Genomic DNA, 12,800 nt, shown 5'->3' with positions numbered 1-12,800 from the left:
GCGGCAGAAAGTTAGGTGGGCGGATAAGATTTAGAAGTTTGCGGGGATACGATGGCCGCTGCTGTCAGAGGACAAAACTATTTGGAGAGACACGGGAGAGGCCTTTGCCCTGCAGTGGGCGTAGTCAGGCTGATGATGCTGAGAATGATGACCATCTTTTCTCCAAACTATGGGCGATGTATATACTGCGGAGGCCCTTAGTACTTTCATTGCGTGTCAAATCGCCTGCGCCGGCGTGTCGACCCAGTGTGGTCACGAGGCACGGGCAAACCACTACGAAGCAGAAGAAGACAAAGAAGCATGAGCGTCACGGGAGACCTGTCGGCCGCCGCTAACCAGGACCCGGCCCCCGGCGACGTCGCGTATGCACCCCAGCAAGGGCCGGAGGCTGCAACGTGGAAACAAGAGCAGGCGGTAGTGCCGCCTTCGCGGAAGCGCCAGGACGGCGCCCATAGCAGCAACATCGGCGACCCTGCCGCGGACCTCGACCTGGCCAGCGCAGCATCCACCTTGGCGCAGGCTGGCAGCGAGTACCGCGTGCTCACTTCCAGTACCGACAGTGGTAGCCAGGTACAACACATGTATTCCGCACTTTACAGGATGTCCACATATAGAGTCGCTTCTTTTCGGCCTTAAAACAAATTCTTGTACCCTACGCGGTTAATTATGGAGCTTGGCTGCTGAGCTCGAAGCCCGGTGATTAAATCCCAGCCGTGCAACCGCATTTCAATGCAGGCGAAATAATAATAATTGGTTTTGGGGGGAAGGAAATGGCGCAGTATCTGTCTCGTATATCGGCGGACACCTGAACCGAGCCGTAATGAAAGGCATAAAGGAGGGAGTGAAAGAAGAAATTAAAAAGAGGCGCCGTAGTGGAGGGCTTCGGAATAATTTCGACCACCTGGGGATCTTAAACATGCTCTCACATCGCACAGCACAAGGGCGCCTTAGCGTTTTTCCTCCATAAAAACGCAGCCGCCGCAGGCGAAAATGCAAGCGAAATGGAAAGCGCGGTATTGTGCTGCGTGATGTCATTGCATGTGAAAGAACCCAAGGTGGCCAGATTGATTCTGAGCTTTCAAGTGTGGGGTGCCCCAGAGGTCATGTGTAGGTACTGGCTTTTAAACCGCACATTACGTGACAAAATTTCTTATATTAGTGCCATGAATATCTATTATGTGTTGTCAGCGTTCTCGGTTACTTCCGCTGCGGGATAGCGTTCCGTAGTGGTGCATAACGACAATGACTATATGATGAAAGTGGACATGGCGGCTACCCGTGCATCGTGGCGTCACATCGTGGCGCCAAGTCAGAAAGAAAAAAAAACAGCAAACTTCTCAGCGCTGGTCAAGCCTTTTAGCAGGCTATTAGACTCGTTTCAGCCGGCGATGCCTATGACGATGCGCTGTTTATGTGGCGCCCCAAGAAGAGCTGATCACGGCGTGTGTTTTCGCTTTTGAAGACGGCAGTTGTGACCATCTGGCCGTAATTACCTTTTGTTTTTCTTTTCCTCGCAATAGAAAATTTTTAACGATCTCCCCTGGCTGTAATTTTGAAGTCAGATATTGAAATGCGCTTTGATTTTTTTTTTATTTCATTTCTTTATAGTACGAAAGCACTATTTAGCTAGCAATCCTGAAAAAGGCGACGTCTGTGTAAAACCTCGCAGATGTCCGCAGATATAAAATAAATATTGCTGTGACTGGGTTACGAACCCGCGGGTTCCGAACAGATGAGCTTCGCTGGCCACTGCACGAGAGCACTGTGCTATATATCACCTCAGTCGATCATGCATTGTGTTAAGCCGCAACCCTCGCGCTATGCACTGCACATCATCGTCTCTATCAATTTCCATCTGCTGTGCGAGCGCATCAGCTACGCTGGCTACTGCACGAGAGCACTGTGGTACAAAGCTTTGTTTTCTGAGGCATAAACTAAGAAATTCACCTTCTCACGTAAAACTGCTAACGTATAATGCTTACATCAGGCCAAAGCTTGAGTATGCTTCGGTTGTTTGGGACCCATTCACTAAACTTAACATATATAAATTAGAAAGGGTCCAAAGAAAAGCTGTTAGGTTTATCTATTCCAAATTTAAAATCACCGACTCCCCCACTGACCTCATGGCGGCTAACAATATTGAAACATTTGAAACGCGAAGAGGAAAATATCGCCTTGAGTTTCTTTATTCTTTACTTAACCATAAGTTTGCTTTGGATCCTTCACAGTACATATCCCCCTTAACCACACGTTATACCCGACATCATCACATTCACTCATTGACACCGTATTTTGCGAAAACTGACTGTTTTTAATATTCGTTTTTTCCGCGGACAATATCCGATTGGAACCATGTTATGACATCGTAATGTTTTGCAAAATTTGTCTCCTCATTTTTATGTATATTTCTTTTCATTGTGTTCTGTATCTTTTGAGTTTTAAGAATATATGCCTGTCCTGCTTGGACCCTGAAAAGGGTCTGCAGTATGTACTAAATAAATAAATAAAAATAAAAAATATCACCTCAGTCGATCTTGCCTTGTGTTAAGCTGCAACCCTCGCGCTGTGCACTGCACATCATCGTCTCTATCAATTTCCATCTGCTGTGCGAACGCATCAGCTACGCTGGCTACTGCACGAGAGCACTGTGCTATATATCACCTCAGTCGATCATGCCTTGTGTTAAGCCGCAACCCTCGCGCTGTGCACTGCACATCATCGTCTCTATCAATTTCCATCTGCTGTGCTAACGCATCAGCTACACTGGCCACTGCACGAGAGCACTGTGCTATATATCACCTCAGTCGATCATGCCTTGTGTTAAGCCACAACCTTCGCGCTGTGCACTGCACATCATTGTCTTTATCAATTTCCATCTGCTCTGCGAACGCATCAGCTACGCTGGCTACTGCACGAGAGCACTGTGCTATATATCACCTCAGTCGATCATGCCTTGTGTTAAGCCGCAACCCTCGCGCGGTGCACTGCACATCATCGTCTCTATCAATTTCCATCAGCTCTGCGAACGCATCAGCTACGCTGGCTACTGCACGAGAGCACTGTGCTATATATCACCTCAGTCGATCTTGTCTTGTGTTAAGCCGCAACCCTCGCTCTGTGCACTGCACATCATCGTCTATATCAATTTCCATCTGCTGTGCGAACGCATCAGCTACACTGGCCACTGCACGAGAGCACTGTGCTATATATCACCTCAGTCGATCATGCCTTGTGTTAAGCCACAACCTTCGCGCTGTGCACTGCACATCATCGTCTCTATCAATTTCCATCTGCTGTGCGAACGCATCAGCTACGCTGGCTACTGCACGAGAGCACTGTGCTATATATCACCTCAGTCGATCATGCCTTGTGTTAAGCCGCAACCCTCGCGCTGTGCACTGCACATCATCGTCTCTATCAATTTCCATTTGCTGTGCGAACGCATCAGCTACACTGGCCACTGCACGAGAGCACTGTGCTATATATCACCTCAGTCGATCATGCCTTGTGTTAAGCCACAACCTTCGCGCTGTGCACTGCACATCATTGTCTCTATCAATTTCCATCTGCTGTGCGAACGCATCAGCTACACTGGCCACTGCACGAGAGCACTGTGCTATATATCACCTCAGTCGATCATGCCTTGTGTTAAGCCACAACCTTCGCGCTGTGCACTGCACATCATCGTCTCTATCAATTTCCATCTGCTGTGCGAACGCATCAGCTACACTGGCCACTGCACGAGAGCACTTGCTATATATCACCTCAGTCGATCATGCCTTGTGTTAAGCCGCAACGCTCGCGCTGTGCACTGCACATCATCGTCTCTATCAATTTCCATCTGCTGTGCGAACGCATCAGCTACACTGGCTACTGCACGAGAGCACTGTGCTATATATCACCTCAGTCGATCTTGTCTTGTGTTAAGCCGCAACCCTCGCGCTGTGCACTGCACATCACCGTCTATATCAATTTCCATCTGCTGTGCGAACGCATCAGCTACACTGGCCACTGCACGAGAGCACTGTGCTATATATCACCTCAGTCGATCATGCCTTGTGTTAAGCCACAACCTTCGCGCTGTGCACTGCACATCATCGTCTCTATCAATTTCCATCAGCTCTGCGAACGCATCAGCTACGCTGGCTACTGCACGAGAGCACTGTGCTATATATCACCTCAGTCGATCTTGTCTTGTGTTAAGCCGCAACCCTCGCGCTGTGCACTGCACATCATCGTCTATATCAATTTCCATCTGCTGTGCGAACGCATCAGCTACACTGGCCACTGCACGAGAGCACTGTGCTATATATCACCTCAGTCGATCATGCCTTGTGTTAAGCCACAACCTTCGCGCTGTGCACTGCACATCATTGTCTCTATCAATTTCCATCTGCTCTGCGAACGCATCAGCTACGCTGGCCACTGCACGAGAGCACTGTGCTATATATCACCTCAGTCGATCATGCCTTCCGTTAAGCCACAACCTTCGCGCTGTGCACTGCACATCATTGTCTCTATCAATTTCCATCTGCTCTGCGAACGCATCAGCTACGCTGGCCACTGCACGAGAGCACTGTGCTATGTATCACCTCAGTCGATCATGCCTTGTGTTAAGCCACAACCTTCGCGCTGTGCACTGCACATCATTGTCTCTATCAATTTCCATCTGCTCTGCGAACGCATCAGCTACGCTGGCCACTGCACGAGAGCACTGTGCTATATATCACCTCAGTCGATCATGCCTTGTGTTAAGCCACAACCTTCGCGCTGTGCACTGCACATCATTGTCTCTATCAATTTCCAACTGCTCTGCGAACGCATCAGCTACGCTGGCCACTGCACGAGAGCACTGTGGTATATATCACCTCAGTCGATCATGCCTTGTGTTAAGCCGCAACCCTCGCGCTGTGCACTGCACATCATTGTCTCTATCAATTTCCATCTGCTCTGCGAACGCATCAGCTACGCTGGCCACTGCACGAGAGCACTGTGCTATATATCACCTCAGTCGATCATTCCTTGTGTTAAGCCACAACCTTCGCGCTGTGCACTGCACATCATCGTCTCTATCAATTTCCATCTGCTGTGCGAACGCATCAGCTACACTGGCTACTGCACGAGAGCACTGTGCTATATATCACCTCAGTCGATCTTGTCTTGTGTTAAGCCGCAACCCTCGCGCTGTGCACTGCACATCATCGTCTATATCAATTTCCATCTGCTGTGCGAACGCATCAGCTACGCTGGCTACTGCACGAGAGCACTGTGCTATATATCACCTCAGTCGATCATGCCTTGTGTTAAGCCGCAACCCTCGCGCTGTGCACTGCACATCATCGTCTCTATCAATTTCCATCTGCTGTGCGAACGCATCAGCTACACTGGCCACTGCACGAGAGCACTGTGCTATATATCACCTCAGTCGATCATGCCTTGTGTTAAGCCACAACCTTCGCGCTGTGCACTGCACATCATTGTCTCTATCAATTTCCACCTGCTCTGCGAACGCATCAGCTACGCTGGCTACTGCACGAGAGCACTGTGCTATATATCACCTCAGTCGATCATGCCTTGTGTTAAGCCGCAACCCTCGCGCGGTGCACTGCACATCATCGTCTCTATCAATTTCCATCAGCTCTGCGAACGCATCAGCTACGCTGGCTACTGCACGAGAGCACTGTGCTATATATCACCTCAGTCGGTCTTGTCTTGTGTTAAGCCGCAACCCTCGCGCTGTGCACTGCACATCATCGTCTATATCAATTTCCATCTGCTGTGCGAACGCATCAGCTACACTGGCCACTGCACGAGAGCACTGTGCTATATATCACCTCAGTCGATCATGCCTTGTGTTAAGCCACAACCTTCGCGCTGTGCACTGCACATCATTGTCTCTATCAATTTCCATCTGCTCTGCGAACGCATCAGCTACGCTGGCCACTGCACGAGAGCACTGTGCTATATATCACCTCAGTCGATCATGCCTTGCGTTAAGCCACAACCTTCGCGCTGTGCACTGCACATCATTGTCTCTATCAATTTCCATCTGCTCTGCGAACGCATCAGCTACGCTGGCCACTGCACGAGAGCACTGTGCTATGTATCACCTCAGTCGATCATGCCTTGTGTTAAGCCACAACCTTCGCGCTGTGCACTGCACATCATTGTCTCTATCAATTTCCATCTGCTCTGCGAACGCATCAGCTACGCTGGCCACTGCACGAGAGCACTGTGCTATATATCACCTCAGTCGATCATGCCTTGTGTTAAGCCACAACCTTCGCGCTGTGCACTGCACATCATCGTCTCTATCAATTTCCATCTGCTCTGCGAACGCATCAGCTACGCTGGCCACTGCACGAGAGCACTGTGCTATATATCACCTCAGTCGATCATGCCTTGTGTTAAGCCGCAACCCTCGCGCTGTGCACTGCACATCATTGTCTCTATCAATTTCCATCTGCTCTGCGAACGCATCAGCTACGCTGGCCACTGCACGAGAGCACTGTGCTATGTATCACCTCAGTCGATCATGCCTTGTGTTAAGCCACAACCCTCGCGCTGTGCACTGCACATCATTGTCTCTATCAATTTCCACCTGCTCTGCGAACGCATCAGCTACGCTGGCTACTGCACGAGAGCACTGTGCTATATATCACCTCAGTCGATCATGCCTTGTGTTAAGCCGCAACCCTCGCGCGGTGCACTGCACATCATCGTCTCTATCAATTTCCATCAGCTCTGCGAACGCATCAGCTACGCTGGCTACTGCACGAGAGCACTGTGCTATATATCACCTCAGTCGGTCTTGTCTTGTGTTAAGCCGCAACCCTCGCGCTGTGCACTGCACATCATCGTCTATATCAATTTCCATCTGCTGTGCGAACGCATCAGCTACACTGGCCACTGCACGAGAGCACTGTGCTATATATCACCTCAGTCGATCATGCCTTGTGTTAAGCCACAACCTTCGCGCTGTGCACTGCACATCATTGTCTCTATCAATTTCCATCTGCTCTGCGAACGCATCAGCTACGCTGGCCACTGCACGAGAGCACTGTGCTATATATCACCTCAGTCGATCATGCCTTGCGTTAAGCCACAACCTTCGCGCTGTGCACTGCACATCATTGTCTCTATCAATTTCCATCTGCTCTGCGAACGCATCAGCTACGCTGGCCACTGCACGAGAGCACTGTGCTATGTATCACCTCAGTCGATCATGCCTTGTGTTAAGCCACAACCTTCGCGCTGTGCACTGCACATCATTGTCTCTATCAATTTCCATCTGCTCTGCGAACGCATCAGCTACGCTGGCCACTGCACGAGAGCACTGTGCTATATATCACCTCAGTCGATCATGCCTTGTGTTAAGCCACAACCTTCGCGCTGTGCACTGCACATCATCGTCTCTATCAATTTCCATCTGCTGTGCGAACGCATCAGCTACGCCGGCCACTGCACGAGAGCACTGTGCTATATATCACCTCAGTCGATCATGCCTTGTGTTAAGCCACAACCTTCGCGCTGTGCACTGCACATCATCGTCTCTATCAATTTCCATCTGCTGTGCGAACACATCAGCTACGCTGGCCACTGCACGAGAGCACTGCGATATCGCCACAGCCTATCACGCCTCGGGTTTAACTGCCACATTCTCGCGCCGTACATTGCACGTTGTCGTGTTCGCCAACTTGCGTCTGTTCGCAAGTCATGAAATGAATGTAAACGCCCATAACTGGCTCCCTGAATCAATGGACAACTCAATCGTGCCTTGAGCTGCGTAGCGGTAGTGACAAAGAGATGTCCGCTGCTTGCGTTTGCGTTGACAACGTTTTGGCAGAAACGCGGCACTGGAGCAATAGGCCGCCGTTCTATGGGTTCTTTCAAGCAATGTTGTAGGCGTTACCGAAAAAAAATAACTAGATACGTTACCCGTTACGCTAAAAAAGGAACGCGTTACAGCCCTCCGTTACCTACAAAAAAAGGGAAAGCATTATCGTTACCGTTGCCGAAAACATTACCGCACGTTACTTTGCCGTTACTTCATGGCCATAAATTTTAATTTGTCTTCGCCTTTAGAACTTACTATAACAATCTTATAAAGCTCAAATTTCACATAAAACTTCTAGCCCAAAGATGATTTTACGCGAAATCCTCATTTAACGAGAAAACTTTGCACAAATGTGCATGAGCTCAGCAATATGTTATAGTGGCCTAAAGTTGCCTGTAGAGTTACATGTGATGGCTTCTAGCTCAGCGGCACATGGTGAAGCCATTTTCTGAGTTTGACATAAACGCAAAATGACATTTCATCATCAATTCTAACATCACAAAGAAAACGTCGCTGAACTCTCAACAAATTTAAGGTAATTCTGAAAAATGTGATGTTCCAAAGTGCTCCTTCTGCATGCATCCACTCTGTAGAGTTGTATGGGTGAGTTTTTTGGTAAGGGGAGGTAGGTGAAGGCAAGTGTGCGAATGCGTGTTCGTGCTCGTTTTTCTTGCTTTATGGCTATTCTGTCTATTTTTTTTCGTTTTTTGCGTTCTCAAGAGCAGGTGTTCTCTGGCATGCATGCGAGCCGCAGCAAGGGTCTTCGAGAGCACCTGCATTTTGTTTATTTACATATCTTTAAGTGCTCTGCGCTTTTTTTTTCAAAAAAGAGGGCGGAGAGGGTGACAACTGGAACAAAAAGTAGCTAGTAACGTGACACCTCGCTTTACCGAAAAATGTTAACGTAAGTACTTTACCCCTTGCAGTTCCGAATTGGTAACGAGCATATTACTAAGTTACCGGAAAAGGTAACGCGTTACCGCCAACAAATTCGTTGGCACTGGCGTTGACAGCTCCGTAGACTTCATTGATTTGAGAAAAAGAAAGATGCATAACTGGCTCCCTGGGTCAGTGGACACCTATATCGTGCTTTCAGGTTTGGTTTATTGTTTATGGGGATTTAATGTCCCAAACCGACTCAGGCTATGAGAGACGCCGTAGTAAAGGGCTCCGGAAATTTCGACCACCTGGAGTTCTTTAACGTGCACTGACATCGCACAGTATACATATCGCGCTTTCAGTGTGTGGCGTAGAGTCAACGTGGCGGTGGTGCCCCTCTAAAAAAAAACTGCTTTCGCACAACATTTTGTGCTTAACAATGATAAACCTACAGAATTTTTTATTCCGTTCGACAGCACACGTGGGCGCCGCCGCGGTGGCTGAGTGGTTATGGCGCTCGGCTGCTGCCCCTAAAGACCCGGGTTAGATCCCGGCCGCGGCGGTCGAATTTCGATGGAGGCGAAATTATAGAGGTCCGTGTACTGTGCGATGTCAGTGCACGTTAAATAACCCCAGGTGGTCGAAATTTCCGTAGCCATTCAATACGGCGTCTCTCATAGCCTGAGTCGCTTTGGGACGTTAAACACTCATAAACCAAACCAAACCAGTACACGTGGGCGCAAACCGAGGAAGAGCAGGCTGAAGGCTTTTATACAGCACCTGACAAATGTTTGCCCTCCTAATAATAAAAATACATGCATTTCAAGCAGGAAGCCCTTCAAAGACGAAATACTTTTCTCGAGGCGCAGCTGTAACTTATTGTTCGGCGTGCCACTAACTGCACGCATAAATGTGTCGCCGCCGCGGAAAAGCCTTATTTGCTATTCGCCATACTACCGAAGCCACTGACTATTTTGATGGAGTGATCGTGATCACGTGCGGGTAATCCTACAATGTTCTAAATCGTTCACGATGACGAGCGCCCTCCTGACGCAAATACCGAAGTCATGATTTTAAGTACTTCGCGGCAGAGGGCCTCGACCACCGTCAACCGACGTCAGATGCCATGCGTATCACTGCCTCCACCGCCGCGTTGTTTCTTGTTCTGGGTTCGCGTAAGGTGCCTCGATGTAGCGTTCCTTCGTTAGGGTGGTGACACGTGTTGTTCGTTCCAGCGCGCCATTTTGAATCACAATGATTGTGCCGACCTTCACAATGACGGTAAAGCTTCTAGAACTTAATTTGAAATGCGATCGATGTCTGGAGGCAGTCTTGGATGCTTTTGTTTGAGAAAAATGCAAAAATATTTCGATTTTGCTAAACAAGCCCGTGCTCCAAAATAGAGGAAATGTCGCCAGCATATGGAAAAAAAAACTGCATTGAGGCACTCTAGGTTCGCGCTTTTAGGGGACTCTTATTCTCGCTGCAAACAAATTGCAATTCTCGGAGCCATAAATCTACCGCAAGGAGGCTCTTCGGGACAGTTTTACCTGCAGCAGATCGCGGTATGCTGTCTTCACCACAGCCAGTTTTGTCACGGCGACGTAACCAACGCCTTTGCGGCCAAGACTGGGTGTCAAGACAGGCAACAATTATTTTTGTCGCAGTTTGGGACAAATCCTTCCGTTACTGTGTGCTCATAAACATTTAAGCTACAGGAAACGTATTCCAGGTTTCCTGATGTCGCAATTTACAGCCTGTGCTACGAGTGTATCTCCATTGAGTTTTAAACAAATGAGCCTGAGATATCGCTTAAGGCATAGAAATTAAGCTGTTGACTCCTAGATATTAGGGCAACTCTGCGTTTTGTTACCATTCAGACGTGAAGCCAAGTGCATTTTGACGTGGAGGTAGAAAACCGGTTCGAAACGACGAATGTCGTCTGGTCAGCGACGCTTCGAACCCTTCGCAGTCAAGGTGTGCTTTGGCGATACTGTTGAAGCGCACCTGGCACAGCGGAGAGACATGCCAATACATGGACTATCGCACCGGCACGTAGCCAGAAATTTTTTTCGCGAGGGGCCCGAGGCAGTTGTATAGGGCGAAGCCGAGAGGCCCTGCCCCGCCCCCCCCCCCCGGTGAGAGAGGGGGAGGGCACCCAGGGGGGAGGGGCCCGGGCCCCTCCTGCCCCCCTTGGATACGTCCCTGTATCGCACACAACATATCCTGTCTCATTTCTGTGTCGTTGTCCTTTCGTTCGTGTTCGTCCGTACAGCACGCCTTCATACTTACAGAATGTGCAGCCAATTATTCATTATTGCACCTTATACTAATAATAATTACTCATTATGACTATAGAAAGTTTTCCGTCTTTAAATAGTGGTAGGAGAAAAGCAAGCGCAATAACAGACCGAGGATGAATGCCACTCTTGAGGCATATTATGCGTTACCGTTAGTGTAGTGCCCCGGGCCTTCTTTTCCTTTCCCCTAGTTGCATCCACTCTCCTCGACCCTTTCTCAATTCCCTCCCATCACCTCCACACTCTCTCCTCCTCCTTTCTCTTTCTCTCTCTCTCCCTCCTATCCCTTCCCACGCCGATGCTAGGCACTTTTTGCGGTAATGGGCTAATGCATTCAAAAGCTTGTGGAAGGACCACAGTGCGTAGGAGACACAGCCACAGCCGCAGGTTACTCGCAGTACGTAGGACACTATAGCGTGACAAGTCCTCGTGTATAAGTAGTTTTTAATCGTGGCAGATTTATATCCCTCTTAACTAAACTGCGTCTGCAACATAAGAGAGACGTACTGGGATAAAAAAAGACTCATCGCGTACAACGGTAAATCTCCTAGCGAATTTTTATTTCCGAAGGCTCATAAGGACACCTACCTTGAGGTGTTAATCACGCTGTTTTTCAAGCGACCGTTGATCTGGATTTGTGTTGCTTGTAGAGCTATGTGTGGAGTATTGTTTGTATGCAACTGTACACCTCACCCCCCCCCCCCTATGTAATGCCTGAAAAGGGCCTTTAGAGTATGTGTGAATAAATAAATAAATAAGGCAGGGGGTGTCGAAATTTCATCTCGTTTTTATTAAATCAGCACGGTCACGCCCTAGAGGTCGTGCACTGCGTTTCCGCGTACTGCTCTCGTGAACGTGCAGTCCGTAAAACTGCTCTTTTTTTTCGCTGACGTCCGCTTCGCTGCACAGGAGCACCACACGGTCACGGGTCAGTCGGCAGAACCGCACTCGATGAACGAAAGCACAGGCGGCGCCGAAAGCGACCACGAGAACCAACGCAGCCATGTGAAACAACGCCGACGCTTAAACTCTATGGCCAACAAGGGCGCTGAGGCCGACCTCGTCCCCACAGGTGACAATCTGCACTTCCATTCGACTGCCACTAGAAAGGTCAAGCTGCCGCAACAAGAGTTGTGAAAATGGGTTCATCGGGAACTACTACTGTTGTTCCACGAGACTACGAAACTATGCAAGGCAGGCACGTAGCGTGTACAGGGCGTTTCACCTAAGATTTTACACTTTTTAAAAATAGGCTTTTTGAGTTAGAAGAGTGCTTTCTGCGGCATAGCATTGTCAGTAGTGCATCAGAATACAGCCAAGTCTTGCTAACTAGTGCACCGGTTAACTAATATTAAATAGCTAATATTAAATAGTTAACATTCCTATTGCTATTAGGCGCTTTACGTATAGAGAGGCGTGTAGACCACCACATGTAATATCTATATGTGTTTCTAGTATTTCTAAAACGCGGTTACCCTCGGCGCTAAGGCCCAACAAATTTTGGCCATTTTGACCAGTCACGTGGACTGGAGGGGGAGGAGGAGGAGGAAAATCTTTATTTATATTTGATATTAAATATGTTATTAGCGGTCGCGGGCTGTCTTCATCTTCCGATGAGTTATTGCAGCCCGTCTTAACAGGGTTGGGGCCCCTGGTCCAGGGCACCGCTGAGGTATGGACAGGTTGCTTTGCCTGCAAGGTTCTCGAATGCGCATGTACTTTGCCGCGCTTTAGCCAGAAATTGTTGAGCCATAGCACAGGGAGTAACAGCGTTTTCGAAATGC

The 12,800-nt window shown here is 48.8% G+C and overlaps 1 protein-coding gene across 1 annotated transcript; it reads left to right on the top strand.

The window, feature by feature from the left end:
• The first annotated feature begins 300 nt into the window (after positions 1-300).
• LOC144134124 (uncharacterized) lies at positions 301-12,153 on the top strand. The gene is made up of 2 exons (XM_077667101.1): positions 301-570; positions 11,926-12,153. The coding sequence occupies exons 1-2, from the start codon at positions 301-303 to the stop codon at positions 12,151-12,153; spliced, it is 498 nt and encodes a 165-aa protein (XP_077523227.1).
• Positions 12,154-12,800: the final 647 nt, after the last annotated feature.

The sequence above is a fragment of the Amblyomma americanum genome, chromosome 5 (genome assembly GCF_052857255.1).
Source record: "Amblyomma americanum isolate KBUSLIRL-KWMA chromosome 5, ASM5285725v1, whole genome shotgun sequence".
In the NCBI taxonomy this organism is placed as follows: Eukaryota; Metazoa; Arthropoda; class Arachnida; order Ixodida; family Ixodidae; genus Amblyomma; species Amblyomma americanum.
The sequence above is the reverse complement of the archived record's forward strand: the minus strand, read 5'-3'. Positions and strand labels throughout refer to the sequence as shown.

Excerpts from the sequence above, each read along its gene's own strand:
- LOC144134124 (XM_077667101.1), top strand. The coding sequence starts at position 301 with ATGAGCGTCACGGGAGACCTGTCGGCCGCCGCTAACCAGGACCCGGCC. Across the intron at positions 571-11,925 it reads GTACCGACAGTGGTAGCCAG|GAGCACCACACGGTCACGGG; the intron begins GTACAACACATG and ends TTCGCTGCACAG.